The sequence below is a fragment of the Somniosus microcephalus genome, chromosome 12 (assembly GCF_052327205.1).
Source record: "Somniosus microcephalus isolate GS21.2 chromosome 12, FLI_Smic_1.0, whole genome shotgun sequence".
Classification (NCBI taxonomy): domain Eukaryota; kingdom Metazoa; phylum Chordata; class Chondrichthyes; order Squaliformes; family Somniosidae; genus Somniosus; species Somniosus microcephalus.
This window is the reverse complement of record NC_140998.1, coordinates 51502208-51518987: the sequence shown is the minus strand read 5'-3', so window position 1 is coordinate 51518987 and position 16780 is coordinate 51502208. Positions and strand designations below refer to the sequence as shown.

The window sequence follows — 16780 nt, the reverse complement described above, 5'->3', positions numbered from 1 at the left end:
TTGAGTTGTGATGGTTAAGCCAGACATTGTACGTGAACGTGAGTGTGTGTATGGAATGGAGCGTTTCCCATTAATGCTCCTGACACTCAGTAGGACAGCTCCATGAGTGTAATTATTCTCTGCTTACTACATACATGCACAAACAAGAACATTGTGCTCTGTATGGTGCGCAGATTGGATGGCAGGTGGGATGGGCCAGATTTGGTGAATGGAATGAGGAGGAAGCGATGGGCAGAATGAAAGAACAAAATCCAATCGTGTATCTGGAGTGTGTTTAATCATCCCTGCATCCAGATTGATGTCGCTATGAAACCCCTGGCAGAAGTGAAAATAACTCCGAGCAAGGAGCAATTCGGGTTATTATATTGTGGCATTGGGTGTTGGTTCCTCAACATTGCAGAGAGGATTTGGGGGTCCTGGCACCGAGCTCCAGGTGGTGGGAATACATATCAGGAAGCCGGGCACAGAGGTCAGTATTCCCAGTTCATGGGCCGCATGATTTTCCGCCCATTATTCCCAACTTGCTCCCCTCTTGCGTGAAGCTCTGCACCCAGACTGGTAGATCTCTGCCTCCACATTCCCCTTAAAAGAGGCTTGTGTATTGTGTTCCAGCGGGAACACCAGAATTCCATTGTTGCACTACAGGTAGACTATCCTTTATCCGAAAACCTCGGGACCAGCCGTGTTTCGGTTTTCGGAAAATTTCGGATTTCGGAAGGTATTTTATAAGACTGGGAAATTTGTCGGCGGGGGTCAGGGCCGGCGGGGGTCCGCAGGGGGGTCGGCGGGGGGTCGGGGGTGGGGGTCGGGGGGGTCGGCGGGGGGGTCGGCGGGGGTTCGCCGGGAGTCAGGGTCGGCGGGGGTCCGTGGGGGGGTCGGCGGGCGGGTCGGTGGGAGTCGGGGTCGGCGGGGGTCGGGGTCGGCGGGGGGGTCGGCGGGGGTCCGCGGGGGGGTCCGCGGGGGGTCGTCGGCGGGGGTCGGGGTCGTGCGCACGACTTACGCTGACCCTCTGCTCAGCATAAGTCGTGCGCCACTCTGGTCATGTCGTGCGCACGACTTAGGCTGAACGAAAAAACCTTCGGTTTTTAGAGGGTTTCGGTTTTCGGAAGTTCGGATAAAAGGTAGTCTACCTGTATTTGTTTTCAAACATACATTCTGCCAATAGAAACATTGCTAGTGTCGGTATCACATTGCAAGAATCGGGCTCCGACTGTAACTCAGTCACATAACGTACAGCATTAAGCATTAAAACAAAAAAATTTGCAAGGCTATGGGGGAAGAGCCGGGGAGTGGTACTAATTGGTGGCTCTTTCAGAGAGCCGGCACAGGCACGATGGGCTGAATGGCCTCCTTCTCTGCTGTATGATTCTGTGAAATGGATAGTACTGTCTTTGTTCCCTTAAAAAAGCATATTGTTTTACTCTTTCAGTTATGCAAATACAGTGGCATTTATTAGCTGTTGTTAGTTATATAGTTCCCTGCGTGCTGCAGTAACCATTTGTATATTCTTCTTAAAAAAGAGGCAAAGTCATAAAAAGCACAAAGAAAACCAGGCCTTGGGTGAGAGAGCAAACAGCAATGAGGGTGACAGCCAACAAGTGCAACGCAAACTGGGCATCGAGGATTTCACCTTCATCAGTGTTCTAGGAAAAGGTAGTTTTGGAAAGGTAAGTTACACTGCACTTTGAAAAACCAGACAGGCGCTTAAGATGTGGTATCTAGTATTACCTCATACCGCAGTGTAACACGCTGGAACACAGCAAACCACCACTCATGCTGCTTTCTGACTGGTTTGCTCAGCACATGGTAATGGGATGACTGCAGACCTGCTGCTGATTCTATTATTTATGGGCCGATCCATTATGTATGAAGAAATTCAGTTATATTCCCCACAACAGTGCGAGAGCAATATCTGTATCACCAATGAACCTGACCTCTGGGTACTTTAACATTTTCCTCCTTAAACAAAATAATAACTTTTAAAACTGAGAATGACGAAGGTCAAACACTCTCCTCTGTTACCAATAGCAGAATCCTCATTCAGACACGACACGCAAAAACTCTTGGAAAATTCAGTTTTGGTGGGATTTTTTTAAGATTGGAAGACAAAGTCTAAAAGGGGGATTATATTTCAACAGCTACAGCTCTTAAAATGTCTTTCTGAGGAGTCAATTTAAACATGTTGTTTTAAAGGTATGGGCCTACACCAGGCTGCCTCCTGACCGTTGTCTCCATGGTGATGGAGTCAGTGTCTGCACCAGGAACTCAAATGTAGGAATTATCTGGCTGATGTCACTGCATCACATAGTGATGGAACAACCATTTGCACACGTGTAAAAGTGCGATCGGTAATATCTTTGAGATGTGTGCAGCAGCCTTGTTCCTTCTCCGTGACCCCACTCTGACAGCACCCTGTCGCATTATACAAATTAAAGAAGTATTCCCCCTGCAGGCAGCTGCCTGGAGCTGTCCTTAAATACCACACCTAAACTGGAATCGCTCCATTTGTAACTGTCTGCCCTTTTATATTAACAATTTAACCAACTGGGTTTGGCTGAGGAGTCACAAATGAGTTCCAAAAATGTGACCAAATGGCAAACGGATGGCGTAGTGTGATGGAGCACTAATGCAGTACAGCACCGTGGCAGAAATGAGCTACCTAGCCACGATTCACAGGTTGCAGTCCGATCTGAGGGAGGCAGAGTGCCTCTCCCTTTGGAGGAGGTAATATCGAACCCCTCAAACCCATTCGCAGTCAGACATCTCTTAGTGGTCAAGAGACCACCCGGTCAATAGACTATATAAGGGAAAGTCTTGCTTGACCAACCTCATTGAATTTTTTGAAGAGGTAACAGAGAGTGAGTAGACAATAATGCAGTAAATGTAATTTATCTTGATTTTCAAAAGGCCTTCGATAAGGTACCCCATAATAGACTGATGAACAAGGTCAGAGAATGCGGAGTCAGGGGACAAGCAGCGGAATGGATAGCTGGCTGGCTTCAAGATAGAAAGCAGAGAGTAGGGGTAAAGGGTAGCTATTCACAGTGGCAGAAGTTGGGTAGTGGTGTTCCGCAAGGATCAGTGCTGGGATCACTGTTGTTCACAATTTACTTAATGATTTAGACTTTGGAATCAAAAACATAATTTCTAAATTTGTGGATGACATCAAATTGGTGGTGGGTGGGGGGGGCGGAGCGGGGGGGATAGTCAATACCGAGGAGGACTGCCACAAATTACAGGAGGACATTAATAAACTTGCAGAATGGGCATATAATTGGCAAATGAAGTTCAACACTGATAAATGTGAGGTATTACATTTTGGTAGGGAGAATAGGGAGGTCACTTATCACTTGGAGGGTGCGAGTCTAGGTGGGGCAGAGGAACAAAGGGATCTCGGAGTACAAATACACAAATCACAAAGTTGTGACACAGGTTAGCAAGGCCATAAAAAAAGCAAACCAAGCACTAGGGTTTATTTCTAGAGGGATAGAATTAAAAAGCAAGGAAGTTATGTTAAACCTGTATCGAACCTTGTTTAGACCACACTTAGAGTACTGTATACTGTTCTGGTCGCCATATTATAAAAAGGATATAGAGGCACTGGAGTGGGTGCAGATAAGATTTACAAGGATGATACCAGAAATGCGAGGGTATACATATCGGGAAAGGATGAACAGGCTGGGTCTCTTTTCTCTTGAAAAAAGAAGGCAGTGCGGTGACCTAATAGAGGTCTTTAAAATTATGAAAGGTTTTGATAGAGTGGATACAGAGAGAATGTTTCCACTTGTGGGGAAGAGCATAACTAGAGGCCATCAATATAAGATAGTCACCAAGAAATCCAATAGAGAATTCAGAAGAAACTTCTTTACCCAAAGAGTGGTGAGAATGTGGAGCTCGCTACCACAGGGAGTGGTTGAAGCAAATAGTATAGATGCATTTAAGGGGAGGCTGGACAAGCATATGAGGGAGAAGGGAATAGAGGGTTATGCTGATAGATTTAGATGAGGAACGACGGGAGGAGGCTGGAGTGGAGCACAAACGCCGGCATGGACTGGTGGGGCCGAATGGCCTGTTTCTGTGCTGTATATACTATGTAAAATTCCTTTGTCCTAAACCAAGAAGAGCTACACAGAAAAGTGTTTGGCAAACATTTCTGTGTTTGAAGAGGGGTCGGAGTCAGGGAAGCTGTGCGTGACGATGTATTTGTGAACAAGAAAAAAAAACAGGTTATTCAGCATGTTGTCATGTGATCCTTTTAAAAAGACTGGAGATGAGCTTGCCTGATATTTGGGTACATTTGGCTGACTTGTGTGGTACTGAGCCATACAGACCAGAATGGTCAAAGGTTTAATCCCGAGTCTGTATTGAGCTAGCTGGTTTCAGCTGGTGTGGCAATGGAGGTGCTATAATTGATCTCTGCGATTTTGGGCTGGTGAGGGGAAAAAATAGTGAGGATTCCAATTCCAAATCAAGGACAGACCAGGAATAAAAGTTCTCAATTGGGGAACAGCAAATTTTACTAAACTGAGACGTGATTTAGCCAAAGTGGACTGGAGACAGAAACTTGAAAGTAAATCAGTGTCCGAGCAGTGGGAGGCAATCAAGGAGGAGATAGTGAGGGTTCAGAGCAAGTATGTTCCCTTAAAGAAAAAGGATGGGACTAACAAATCTAGAGCTCCCTGGATGTCAAGGGGCATACAGGGTAGGATAAAGAAAAAAAGGGAAGCTTATGACAGATACCAAGAACTCATTACTGCAGAAAGCCTAGAGGAGTATATGAAGTGCAGGGGTGAAATTAAAAAGGAAATTAGGAAAGCAAAGAGAGGGCATGAAAAAATATTGGCAAGTAAAATCAAGGAAAACCCAAAGATGTTTTATAAATACATTAAGAGCAAGAGAATAACTAAAGTAAGAGTAGGACATATTAGGGACCATAAAGGTAACCTGTGTGTGGAGGAGATAGACATGGGTATTGACATAAGAAAACTACTAGGCACTTGGTCTAAGCGTTAAACAAAGCTTTAATCAACTGTTTTACAACATGGAGGTCCTTCACTAGTTCCTGTTAAGAATGTCCTGCGCAAGCTGGGCCCGTGTACAAGTATTTATACTCTCCCTGGACAGCGCCACCCATAGGCCGCTCAGTATTATTTCATAAGTCTTTCTTTCATGAATGACTGATTCATGTCAGGTATAGTTCTTAATGAATACTTTGCATCTGTTTTCAGAAAAGAGAGGGACGATGTAGACATTGCAATCAGGGAGGAGGAGTGTGAAATATTAGATGAAATAAACATAGTGAAAGAGGAAGTATTAAGGGGTTTAGCATCTTTGAAAGTGGATAAATCCCCAGGCCCGGATGAAATGTATCCCAGACTGTTAAGAGAAGTAAGAGAGGAAATAGCAGAGGCTCTGACCATCAATTTCCAATCCTCTCTGGCTCCAGGTGTGGTGCCAGAGGACTGCTAATGTGGTGCCATTGTTTAAAAGGGAGAAAGGGATAGACCGAGTAATTACAGGCCAGTCAGCCTAACCTCAGTGGTGGGAAAATTATTGGAAAAAATTCTGAGGGACAGGATAAATCTTCATTTAGAAAGACATGGATTAATCAGGGACAGTCAGCATAGATTTGTCAAGGGAAGGTCGTGTCTGACTAACTTGATTGAATTTTTTGAGGAGGCAACAAGGTCGATGAGGGTAGTGCGTTTGATGTAGTCTATATGGATTTTAGCAAGGCTTATGATAAGGTCCCGCATGGCAGACTGGTCATGAAAGTAAAAGCCCATGGGATCCAAGGTAAAGTGTCAAATTGGATCCAAAATTGGCTCAGAGGCAGGAAACAAAGGGTAATTGTCGAAGGGTGTTTTTGTGACTGGAAGGCTGTTTCCAGTGGGGTTCCGCAGGGCTCAGTACTGGGTCCTTTGCTTTTTGTGGTATTTATCAATGATTTGGACTTGAATGTAGGCAGTATGATAAAGAAGTTTGCAGATGATACAAAAATAGGCCGTGTGGTTGATAATGAAGAAGAAGGCTGCAGACTGCAGGAAGATATCAATGGACTGGTCAGGTGGGCAGAACAGTGGCAAATGGAATTCAATCTGGAGAAGTGTGAGGTAATGCATTTGGGGAGGGCTAACAAGGCAAGGGAATACACTATAAATGGTAGGACACTGAGATGTGCAGAAGATCAGAGGGACCTTGGAGTGTGCATATCCACAGATCCCTGAAGGTAGCAGAACAGGTAGATAAGGTGGTTAAGAAGGCATACGGGATACTTACCTTTATTAGCCAAGGTATAAAATATAAGAGTTGGGAGGTTGTGCTTGAACTGTATAAAACACTAGTTAGGCCGCAGTTGGAATACTGCGTGCAGTTCTGGTCACCACATTACAGGAAAGATGTGATTGCACTAGAGGGGGTGCAGAGGAGATTTACGAGGATGTTGCCTGGGCTGGGGAATTTTAGTTATGAGGAAAGATTGGATAGGCTGGGGTTGTTTTCTTTGGAACAGAGGAGGCTGAGGAGAGACCTAATTGAGCTGTAGAAAATTATGAGGGGCCTAGAAAGAGTGGATAGGAAGGACCTATTTCCCCTAGCAGAGAGGTCAATAGCCAGGATGCATGGATTTAAAGTAATAGGTCAGAGGTTGAGAGGGGACTTGAGGAGAAATATTTTCACCCAGAGGGTGGTGGGGGTCTGGAACTCACTGCCTGAAAGGGTGGTAGAGGTAGAGACCCTCATCACATTTAAAAAGTACTTGGATATGCACTTGAAGTACCGTAAGCTACAAGGCTATGAACCAAGTGCTGGAAAGTGGGATTAGGCTGGATAGCTCTTTGTCGGCCGGCACAGACAAGATGGCCCGAATGGCCTCCTTCTGTGCCGTAAATTTCTATGATTCTATCCTGTGGAAAGTGCATTTATATGGATACGGTTGACTGCAGGGTCGGGTTCAGCTTTGGTCGCCCTTTTGATTAGGGCTATACGGTTTTCTGTGTAATTAAACGTATCATTCATCACCACCTTTAAGGGAGGAGGGATAAAGACAGAGGGGTTTCTTAAAAAAAATAATCTTTTACACATTTCTTTTAAAAAGCAGTGCCAAATCAGAGCAGGCACATCTCAGCTGCCTTAGCCGTTCAGAGGGAAAGTATCCACTTGCTTCTTTGATCTGTATTAAGCCGGAAATGTCGCTTTCATAACTTTCTGTCTGACCCCAGGTGATGTTGGCTGAGTTAAAAGGCACTGAAGACGTATACGCTGTGAAAATATTGAAGAAAGACATGATTCTCCAAGATGACGATGTGGAGTGCACCATGACTGAAAAACGGATCCTGTCACTGGCCAGAAACCACCCCTACCTCACACAGATCTTCTGTTGCTTCCAAACGGCGGTAAGCAAAGTATTTATCAATTAAATCAAGCCCTGACCCAGTGTTGCAAGGAGTGTCTCCAGTGACCACCTCCCCTCGCACCCCACAACAACATCATATTACAGTGGAGTCTTTCTTATCCACCATAATAGAATGGGCCTCCCCTGGAAACCTGCAGATAATCGAGAGTGTGCACATTTTGGTCCTGCATGTTGCTGTGGCAACCCGCATGGGTCCTAATTATGCCTTCCATTATTGTGGAATATAGAAACATAGAAACAAAGAAGATAGGAGCAGGAGTAGGCCATTCGGCCCTTCGAGCCTGCTCCGCCATTCAATGTGATCATGGCTGATCATCCAAATTCAGTACCCTGTCCCTGCCTTTTCCCCATATCCCTTGATCCCTTTAGCTTCAAGAAATCTATCCAACTCTTTCTTGAATATATTTAATGAACTAGCCTCCACCGCCCTCTGTGGCAGAGAATTCCACAGGTTCACCATTCTCTGGGTGAAGAAATTCCTCCTCATTTCAGTCCTAAATGGCTTACCCCTTATCCTTAGACTATGACCCCTGGTTCTGGACTCCCCGGCCATCATAAACATCCTTCCTGCATCTAGTCTGTCCAGACCTGACAGAATTTTATAGGTTTCGATGAGATCCCCTCTCAATCTTCTAAACTCCAGTGAGTATAAGCCCAATCGACACAATCTCTCCTCATACGTCATTCCTGCCATCCCAGGTATCAGCCTGGTGAATCTTTGCTGCACTCCCTCCATGGCAAGAACGTCCTTCCTCAGGTAAGGTGACCAAAACTGCACACAATACTCAAGCTGCGGTCTCACCAAGGCCCTGTACAACTGTAGCAAGACATCCTTGTTCCTGTACTCGAACCCTCTTGCTACGAAGGCCAACATACCATTTGCCTTCTTAACCGCCTGCTGCACCTGCATGCTTACCTTCAGCGACTGGTGCACAAGGACACCCAGGTCTCTTTGCACTTCCCCTTCTCCCAATCTATTGCCATTCAAATAATCTGCCTTCCTGTTTTTGCCACCAAAGTGGATAACCCCACATTTATCCACATTATAGTGCATCTGCCATGTTTCTGCCCAATCACCCAACCTGTCCAAATCGTACTGGAGTTTCCCAACATTTTCCTCGCAGCTTACCCTCCCGCCCAGCTTTGTGTCGTCTGCAAATTTGGAGATATTACATCCAATTCCCTCGTCCAGATCATTAATATATATTGTGAACAGCTGGGGTCCTAGGACCGATCCTTGTGGTACCCCACTAGTCACTGCCTGCCACTCGGAAAACGACCCGTTTATTCCAACTCTTTGCTTTCTGTCCGCCAACCAGTTCTCTATCCAAGTCAATACCTTGCCCCCAATCCCATGTGCCTTAATTTTGCACGCTAATCTCTTATGTGGGACCTTATCGAAAGCCTTCTGAAAGTCCAAATACACCACATCCACTGGTTCTCCCTTATCTATTTTACCAGTTACATCCTCAAAAAATTCCAGTAGATTAGTCAAGCATGATTTACCTTTTGTAATGTTGACTTTGTCTGATCCTGTCACTGCTTTCCAAGTGCTCTGCTATTACATCTTTTATAATAGACTCTAGCATTTTCCCCACTACCGATGTCAGGCTTACCGGTCTATAATTCCCTGCTTTTTCTCTACCACCTTTTTTGAATAGTGGGGTAACATTAGCTACCCTCCAATCCATGGGTACCGTTCGAGTCTATCGAGTTCTGGAAGATGACCAGTAATGCATCTACTATCCCTAGGGCCACTTCCTTAAGTACCCTGGGATGTAGACCATCAGGCCCTGGGGATTTATCGGCCTTCAGTCCCATCAATTTTCCTAACACCATTTTTCTACAAATACTGATTTCTTTCAGTTCCTCTCTTTCATCAGACCCTATGTTCCCCGGCATCTCTGGGAGGTTATTTGTGTCCTCCTTTGTGAAGACAGAACCAAAGTATGTATTTAGCTGGTCTGCCATTTCCTTGTTCCCCATTATAAATTCCCCTGATTCTGACTGTAAGGGACCTACGCTTGACTTCACCAATCTTTTTCTCTTCACATATCTATAAAAGCTTTTACAGTCAGTTTTTATGTTCCCTGTAGCTTACTCTCATATTCTATTTTCCCTTTCTTAATTAATCCCTTTGTCCTCCTTTGTTGACTCCTAAACTGCTCCCAATCCTCAGGATTATTGCTTTTTCTGGCCAATTTATATGTCCTCTCCTTGGATCTTATGCTATCCCTAATTTCCCTTGTTATGTGGAACACTCTTTGCTCCAGTCCTACTCGGGTCCCCTCCCTCGCCTCTTTTTCCAATACATTGATGAATGTATTGGTGCCGTTTCCTGCTCTCGCCCCGAACTGGAAAATTTCACCAATTTTGCTTCCAATTTCCATCCTTCCCTCACGTTCACATGGTCCATCCCCGACTCTTTCCTTCCCTTCCTCGACTTCTCTGTTTACATTTCTGGGGATAAGCTATCGGCCAATATCCACTATAAGCCCACTGCCCCCCACAGCTACCTTGACTATAATTCCTCCCACCCCACTTCCTGTAAGGACTCTATTCCATTCTCACAGTTTCTCTGTCTCCGTTGCATCTGTTCCAACGATGCCACCTTCCATTCTAGTGCTTCCGATAAGTCTTCCTTTTCCCCCACTGTGGTTGGCAGCGCCCTCAACTGAGTCCGTTCTATTTCCCACACTTCTGCTCTCACTCTTTCCCCTTCCTCCCAGACCACGATAGGGTTCCCCTTGTCCTCAACTTCCACCTCACCAGTCTCCACATTCAACGGATCATCCTTTGCCATTTCCGCCAGCTCCAGCGTGATCCCACCACCAAACACATCATCCCCTCCCCTCCCCTCCCCTCCCAGCAGTCCGAAGGGACCGTTTGCTCCACAACACCCTGGTCCACTCCCCTATCAGCCCAACACCCACTCCCTTTCCCACGGCACCTTCCCGATGCAACACCTGCCCTTTTACCTCCTCCCTTCCCACTGTCCAGGGTCCCAAACACTCCTTCCAGGTGAAACAGCGATTTATTTGTACTTCTTGCAATTTAGTATACAGGTAGACTACCCTTTATCCGGACTTCCGAAAACCGAAACCCTCTAAAAACCGAAGGTTTTTTCGTTCAGCGTAAGTCGTGCGTACGACTTACGCTGAACGAAAAAACCTTTGGTTTTTAGAGGGTTCCGGTTGCGGAAGTTCGGATAAAGGGTAAGTCGTGCGCACGACCCCCCGCCGACCCCCCCGCCGACCCTGCCAACCGCCGACCCCGCCAGCCCCGACAACCGCCGACCCCGCCAGCCCCGACAACCGCCGACCCCGCCAGCCCCGACAACCGCCGACCCCGCCAGCCCCGACAACCGCCGACCCCGACAACCGCCGGCCCCGACAACTGCCGACCCCGCCAGCCCCGACAACCGCCGACCCCCCCGCGGACCCCGCCAGCCCCGACAACCGCCGACCCCGCCAGCCCCGACAACCGCGGACCCCGCCAGCCCCGACAACCGCCGACTCCCCCGCGGACCCCGCCAGCCCCGACAACCGCCGACCCCGCCAGCCCCGACAACCGCGGACCCCGCCAGCCCCGACAACCGCCGACCCCCCCCCGCGTACCCCGCCGGCCCCGACCCCCGCCGACCCCGACTGACTTACGCTGAGCGTCAGCGTAAGTCGTGCGCACGACCCCCCGCCGACCCACCTTCCGAAATCCGAAATTCTCCTTTATCCGAAACTCGGCTGGTCCCGAGGTTTTCGGATAAAGGATAGTCTACCTGTACTGTATTCACTGCTCGCGATGCGGTCTCCTCTATATTGGGGAGACCAAGCGCAGATTGGGTGACCGCTTTGTGGAACAGCTCCGTTCAGTCCGCAAGCGTGATGTCGAGCTTCAGGTCGCCTGTCATTTTAATTCTCTCCCACTCTGACCTCCCTGTTCTCGGCCTCTTACATTGTTCCAATGAAGCTCAATGTAAGCTCGAGGAACAGCACCTCATCTTTCTATTAGGCACTTTACAACCTTCCGGACTCAATATTGAGTTCAACAGTTTCAGACCAATAACCCTTGCCCCCATTTTTCCCGGCGACAGCTGTTGCTGATGATTCTGATATTCCCATTTACACCTCCCCTAGACCCATCTTTTGTTTCTTAACTTGTCCCATTACCATCTCCTTTTGCCTTGCACCATCATCCCTTTTGTCATGTAATTTCTCCTGCCTTCCACCCTATCACAGACCTTCCATTTTGTTCTTTCTTCCCTTCCCCCCCTTTCCCTGCCTCTGTACTTGCTTGAAACCTGTTGCATCTGTAACCTTTTCCAGTTCTAACGAAAGGTCATTGACCTGAAATGCTAACTCTGTTTCACTCTGCACAGATGCTGCCTGACCTGCTGAGTATTTCCAGCACTTTCTGTTTTTATTTCAAATTTCCAACATCCGCAGTTTCTTCCTTGTGGTATAGTAATACGTTGGACATGGGAATGAAGACAAGTATAATACAAATAACTAGAGAGGCATTATGTAGTTTACTCACAAGAAAAAGAGATGGTGGAGTAGCTTGTGTCAGCGCTGGCTTGTGGCCCAATGCTCCAGCATCCAACCCCCCCCACAATCTACATTGAAACTGTCCTATACTGTATCTTCCTGCCTGTCCAAGGTTAAGTCATGGATGAACCAGAATTTCCTCCATTTAAATACTCCACCAAAAACTCTGCCCCCTTGTCACCATCTCTGTTCTTCCCCTGCCCCCCACCCCGCTGCTCATTCATGACGAAACAAGGCTGCTTGCAACACAAGTGCCCTGTTTAAAGCAGCCACCAAGACCTTTCACCCTCGCAACAATGTCTGCCTCTGCTCTATCTCACGACACCACATCCAAAACCCTCATTCACGCTTTCGCCACCTCTAGACTCAACTTCTCCAATGTCCTCCTCACCAGGCTCCTGAGCTTCACCCCACAAACTCTACCTCATCCAAAACCCCACCGCCCACATTGTCTCCCACACTAATTCCTGGCCATCCATCACTCTCATCCTTGCTGTGTTACACTGGCTCCCACTGCATCAAACTTAAAATCCTAGCCCTCACCTGCAAATCCCTCCAGAACCTTGCTGCACCCGATCTCTGTAACCTCCTCCAACCTTAGGTACTCTCCTGTATCCTCCGGTCATCTAACTCTGGTCTTCTGTGCACCCCTCTTTCCGTGCACCACTATTGGTGACAGAGCCTTTGTAGTGTCAGCTGTGCCTCGGTGGGTAGCACTCTCCCCTCTGAGTCAGAAGGTTGTGGGTTCAAGTCCCACTCCAGAGACTTAAGCACAAAAATCTAGGCTGACACTCCAGTGCTGTACTGAGGGAGTGCTGCACTGTCAGAGGTGCCGTCTTTCAGATGAGATGTTAAACCGAGGCCCTGTCTGCTCTCTCAGGTGGACGTAAAAGATCCCATGGCACTATTTCGAAGAAGAGCAGGGGAGTTATCCCCGGTGTCCTGGCCAATATTTATACCTCGATCAACATCACTAAAACAGATTATCTGGTCATTATCACGTTGCTGTTCATGGGAGCTTGCTGTGCACATATTGGCTGCCGCGTTTCCTACATTACAACAGTGACTACGCTTCAACAAAAGTACTTCATTGGCTGTAAAGCGCTTTGGGATGTCCGTTGGTCATGAAAGGTGCTATATAAATGCAAGTCTTTCTTTCTATCTTTCTTTAGCATCTCGACCCTATTCTTTCAAATTTCTATACTTCTCTGCCTCACCACCTCTCTTCTCGTCTTCTCAAACTCCATCTCTTTGACCATGCTTTTGGTCACATATTAACTCTCGCTCAAAGGATTTGTGGCCATTTCTCTCCTCTGTCAAACTCCTTGGACATTTTCTATATTAAAGCTGCAATGTAAATGGAAGTTGTTGATTAAGGGAGCTAAGGCACCACAAAAGCTTGGTGACCTGATTGCTTGCAGACTTCACACCTCTGCTTTCCTGGGTTTGGAGGGCGAGCAAGAAAAGCTCGGCAGTTTTAGTTGGGTTCACTGGGGAAGATCTCTCCCCTCATTGCTCAAGGGGATCTTCCTGCAGTGCTACTTCATTGTGGATGTCTGTAAAGGAAGGAGTGAATTGTGGGCGAGTTTTTTTTTGGAGAAATGAGGGAGAGAAAATGAAACCCTGGTAGCTTGTGAAGTCCTACAATTCTTTCCAATTTGTGCTGCTTGACCTATTTGCCAAGCTATTGCTTGTGCAGTACCTACAGTCCAACAACAGATGGCATCTGGTAACATTACCCAGCTTACTCAATGGTTTTGTATTAAACAAATAGGAGAGTCTGACAAAATGCGGTAGACCATGAAATTGACATTTTTAAAACTATACCTTAATGAAGAGTGGGTTCATTATTATGCAATTGCTACCCAATTGTCCTGGGTCATGCAGAACCGGACCCCTGATTGGTTGCTGTAGCTCTGAGTTTATAATGGGCCAGATTTTGCACTCAGCAGCGAACGAACGTCGGGCTGTTCATTACACTTACACTTACCCACAGACTTTCTATGGGCTTTTCCACTGGATCTTGCAGTAATTAGAGAGCCATCTCAGTGCGCCGCCCTCTACAGGGGACCTGGGACCTGTGTGAACGGGGCAAGAAACTGTGTATCTCCTTAACCAATCAGATTGAAGAATTGTTAATGAGCAGCGCTGTCTAAACCAGGAAGTGTCAGTTAGAATATCGAATCCAATGCCAAATTATGTACCGAAAGCGAAATAAAGAGAGGGAAAGAAAGATGGGATTAAGAGAGACATAACGAAAAAGTAAAAAAATACATTTTTTATTTTTAAAATCTCCAATAATAATCAAAATCTGAAGGAATGAGACTCCACAATGTAAAAGTTCATTTTTAGTGCCAGAGAGGTTGTTTGGCAGTACATAAGACTTATCACGCTGTTAAAATCCACTTACACGAGAAAGGACAAGCCGTAACTTTTTCTGGCGAGTTTAGGGAGTAAGTAGTGGGTGAGTACAGCAACTTCACAGGTTCCATGTGTTTGAACCAGTATCTCTTCTCTGGGTGAGATACCATTATAGCAAAGCTTCTGGAGGAGCAGGGCAACACGGATAGCAACTTCCTGATTTCCACACTTAACTGCGCAAGCGCGGTCGCCAGAAGTTGCTGTCTGTTTTACTCCTTAATAACAGTGAGCACTGATAGCCTCACCATTATTCTTACTGCAAAATCCGTGCCGTTATGTTTTTGCCTTATGGTGCTCTCTCCAACAACAACACCCTCGGGCAACCCTGTAACTTTTTAGTGCTTTTATATTGTTCCTGTTTTAATTCAGACTCTGGGATCAGTGTTAATGAGCTTGTTGAGTCTGTGTGTCCCAGTTATGCTTATTATAAATCACTGGACACAGACCACAAGAATAACTTTTAACAGGTCTTTACTATTCGGAGGTCAGGGCTGAACTGCCCAGAAAATCCCTACACAACGTTTATATACCGGTGTGGTCACCACCGGTATTACAGTATACAGCAGCCAAGAGAAAGTAGCACATCTCTTAAGGTAGTTCTCTTAAGGTGGAACAGGTTACATACACCACAGAGCTGGTCCCCAGTGTTTACATTGCCAGTGGCAGACTCGTAGCCCCCAGTTTTTCACAGGCCTTCGAGTCTGCTGACAGGATAAGGGAGCCAGATTTAGTTCCATGGATGCTGGTCTCTGGAATCTGAATTAAATTGAAGCCAATATAAAAGCAGTTGATGAAACCATGAAAGGTCCTGAAGCTCTCTTGTGGGAGAATCTAGAACTAGGGGTCACTGTTTAAAAATAAGGGGTCGCCCATTTAAAACAGAGATGAGGAGAAATTTTTTCTCACAGAGGGTCGTGAGTCTTTGGAACTCTCTTCCTCAGAGGGCGATGGAAGCAGAGTCTTTGAATATTTTTAAGGCAGAAGGGGTGAAAAGTCATCCGGGTAGGCGGGAATGTGCAGTAATCGGATCAGCCATGATCTTATTGAATGGCGGAGCAGGCTCAAAGGGCCGAGTGGCCTACTCCTGCTCCTAATTCGTATGTTCGTATGTTCTCTTCAGGCAATAGCTTCCCAATTGGATCATCTTGATTCTGACAGTGTGTAAACTGATCATCCCCTGATACTGAGGGAAGCTCCAGCCAGAATGACAAAAAGGGGCTTTTCATGCAACTGAACATGTGCAACTCTTGTAACCTTTAAGCAGGAATTCAAATTTTGTGCACACACACTTCCTCCCCAGAAATGATGATTGGTGATTTGTCAATGGAAGTGGTTCCCCAATGTAAAATGGGTATTATTCAAATAATAGAGAAATGTAGATGTAATCTAAATTATTCATACTTGCATTCATTGTGTGTGTATGTCTCTCTCTGTCTCCCCCTCTCGTACACTCTTGCGCACACACATTATTGCCTAACAAAGGTTCAGAAGAAAGATTGAAGGTTGAGAAGTAACACTGGTCAAGGTTGGCATTGTCGCACTTTACACAACAGGAGCAGGCCACTCAGCCCCTCAAGCCTGTTCCGCCAATTAATTAGATCATGGTTGATCTGTACATTAACTCCATCTACCTGCCTTGGTTCTGTAACCCTTAACACCCTTGACTAACAAAAATCTATCAATCTCAGTTTTGAAATTTTCCATTAAACTGAGTACTCAGCCTAACTGGGGCTAAATTAAAATAATATAAGCAGTGTATATTTTATGGAATCACCAGGTGGAAGTGGTTGGGTGTGTTGTTTCTTGGGAGTGAGTGCTGTAGTATCAGCTCCATTGACATTGTGGGGTCGCTTCCACACCACTAGTGTCAGAGCAGAAAAAACATGAACTAAATTGGGGATAGGCAGTAGTTTAAAAATTGTGATTTCAATTTTCTGGCAGCAGAGTTTTCATGATGTCGGCTGAAGCTTCTTCCAGGTCCACCTGCGGCCGGAAATATGTTGGCTGCACTACGGATAATTTACAAAACCCACCGCTGCCACACAGGGACAGGTATCTCGAGGTCATCTTTCTGAGGAGACCTAAATCGTTTGCATCATTACTTGATTGAGAAGGTCATTTTATTTGTTGGATTTTAAGACACGCTGGCTCTTTCCATGAGTAGAGGAGTAAGACTTGCTCTGAGGAGAAAAAGAGAAGCTTCTACTTATTTTTGGCGGGATCAATTCTGAGCGGTCTTGGATTGGGCAGAGGGTGGGATCAGGGTTGGTTCTGCCCCCTTCCTGCAAACATATACCGGTGCTTGTTAGTTTAATTACAGGATCAGTCCTCGTCACACAGCAGGTTTATGCTGCTAAGTGGTATGTGAAGAAACCACAATCAACATTATAAATAGACTGGT

The 16780-nt window shown here is 46.3% G+C and overlaps 1 protein-coding gene across 2 annotated transcripts in view; it reads left to right on the top strand.

Annotated features, from left to right (window-relative positions):
- Positions 1–16780, top strand: part of prkcha (protein kinase C, eta, a) — a 336751-nt gene that overhangs the window by 242666 nt on the left and 77305 nt on the right. For both annotated transcript variants that reach the window (XR_015080185.1, XM_086002841.1), the window contains exons 9-10: positions 1521–1667; positions 7221–7394. Coding sequence is in view for 1 of the 2 variants with exons in the window: in XM_086002841.1 (XP_085858967.1) it covers positions 1521–1667; positions 7221–7394 (321 nt within the window). In the remaining variant the exon portion in view is untranslated. The remainder of the gene's footprint in view (positions 1–1520; positions 1668–7220; positions 7395–16780) is intronic.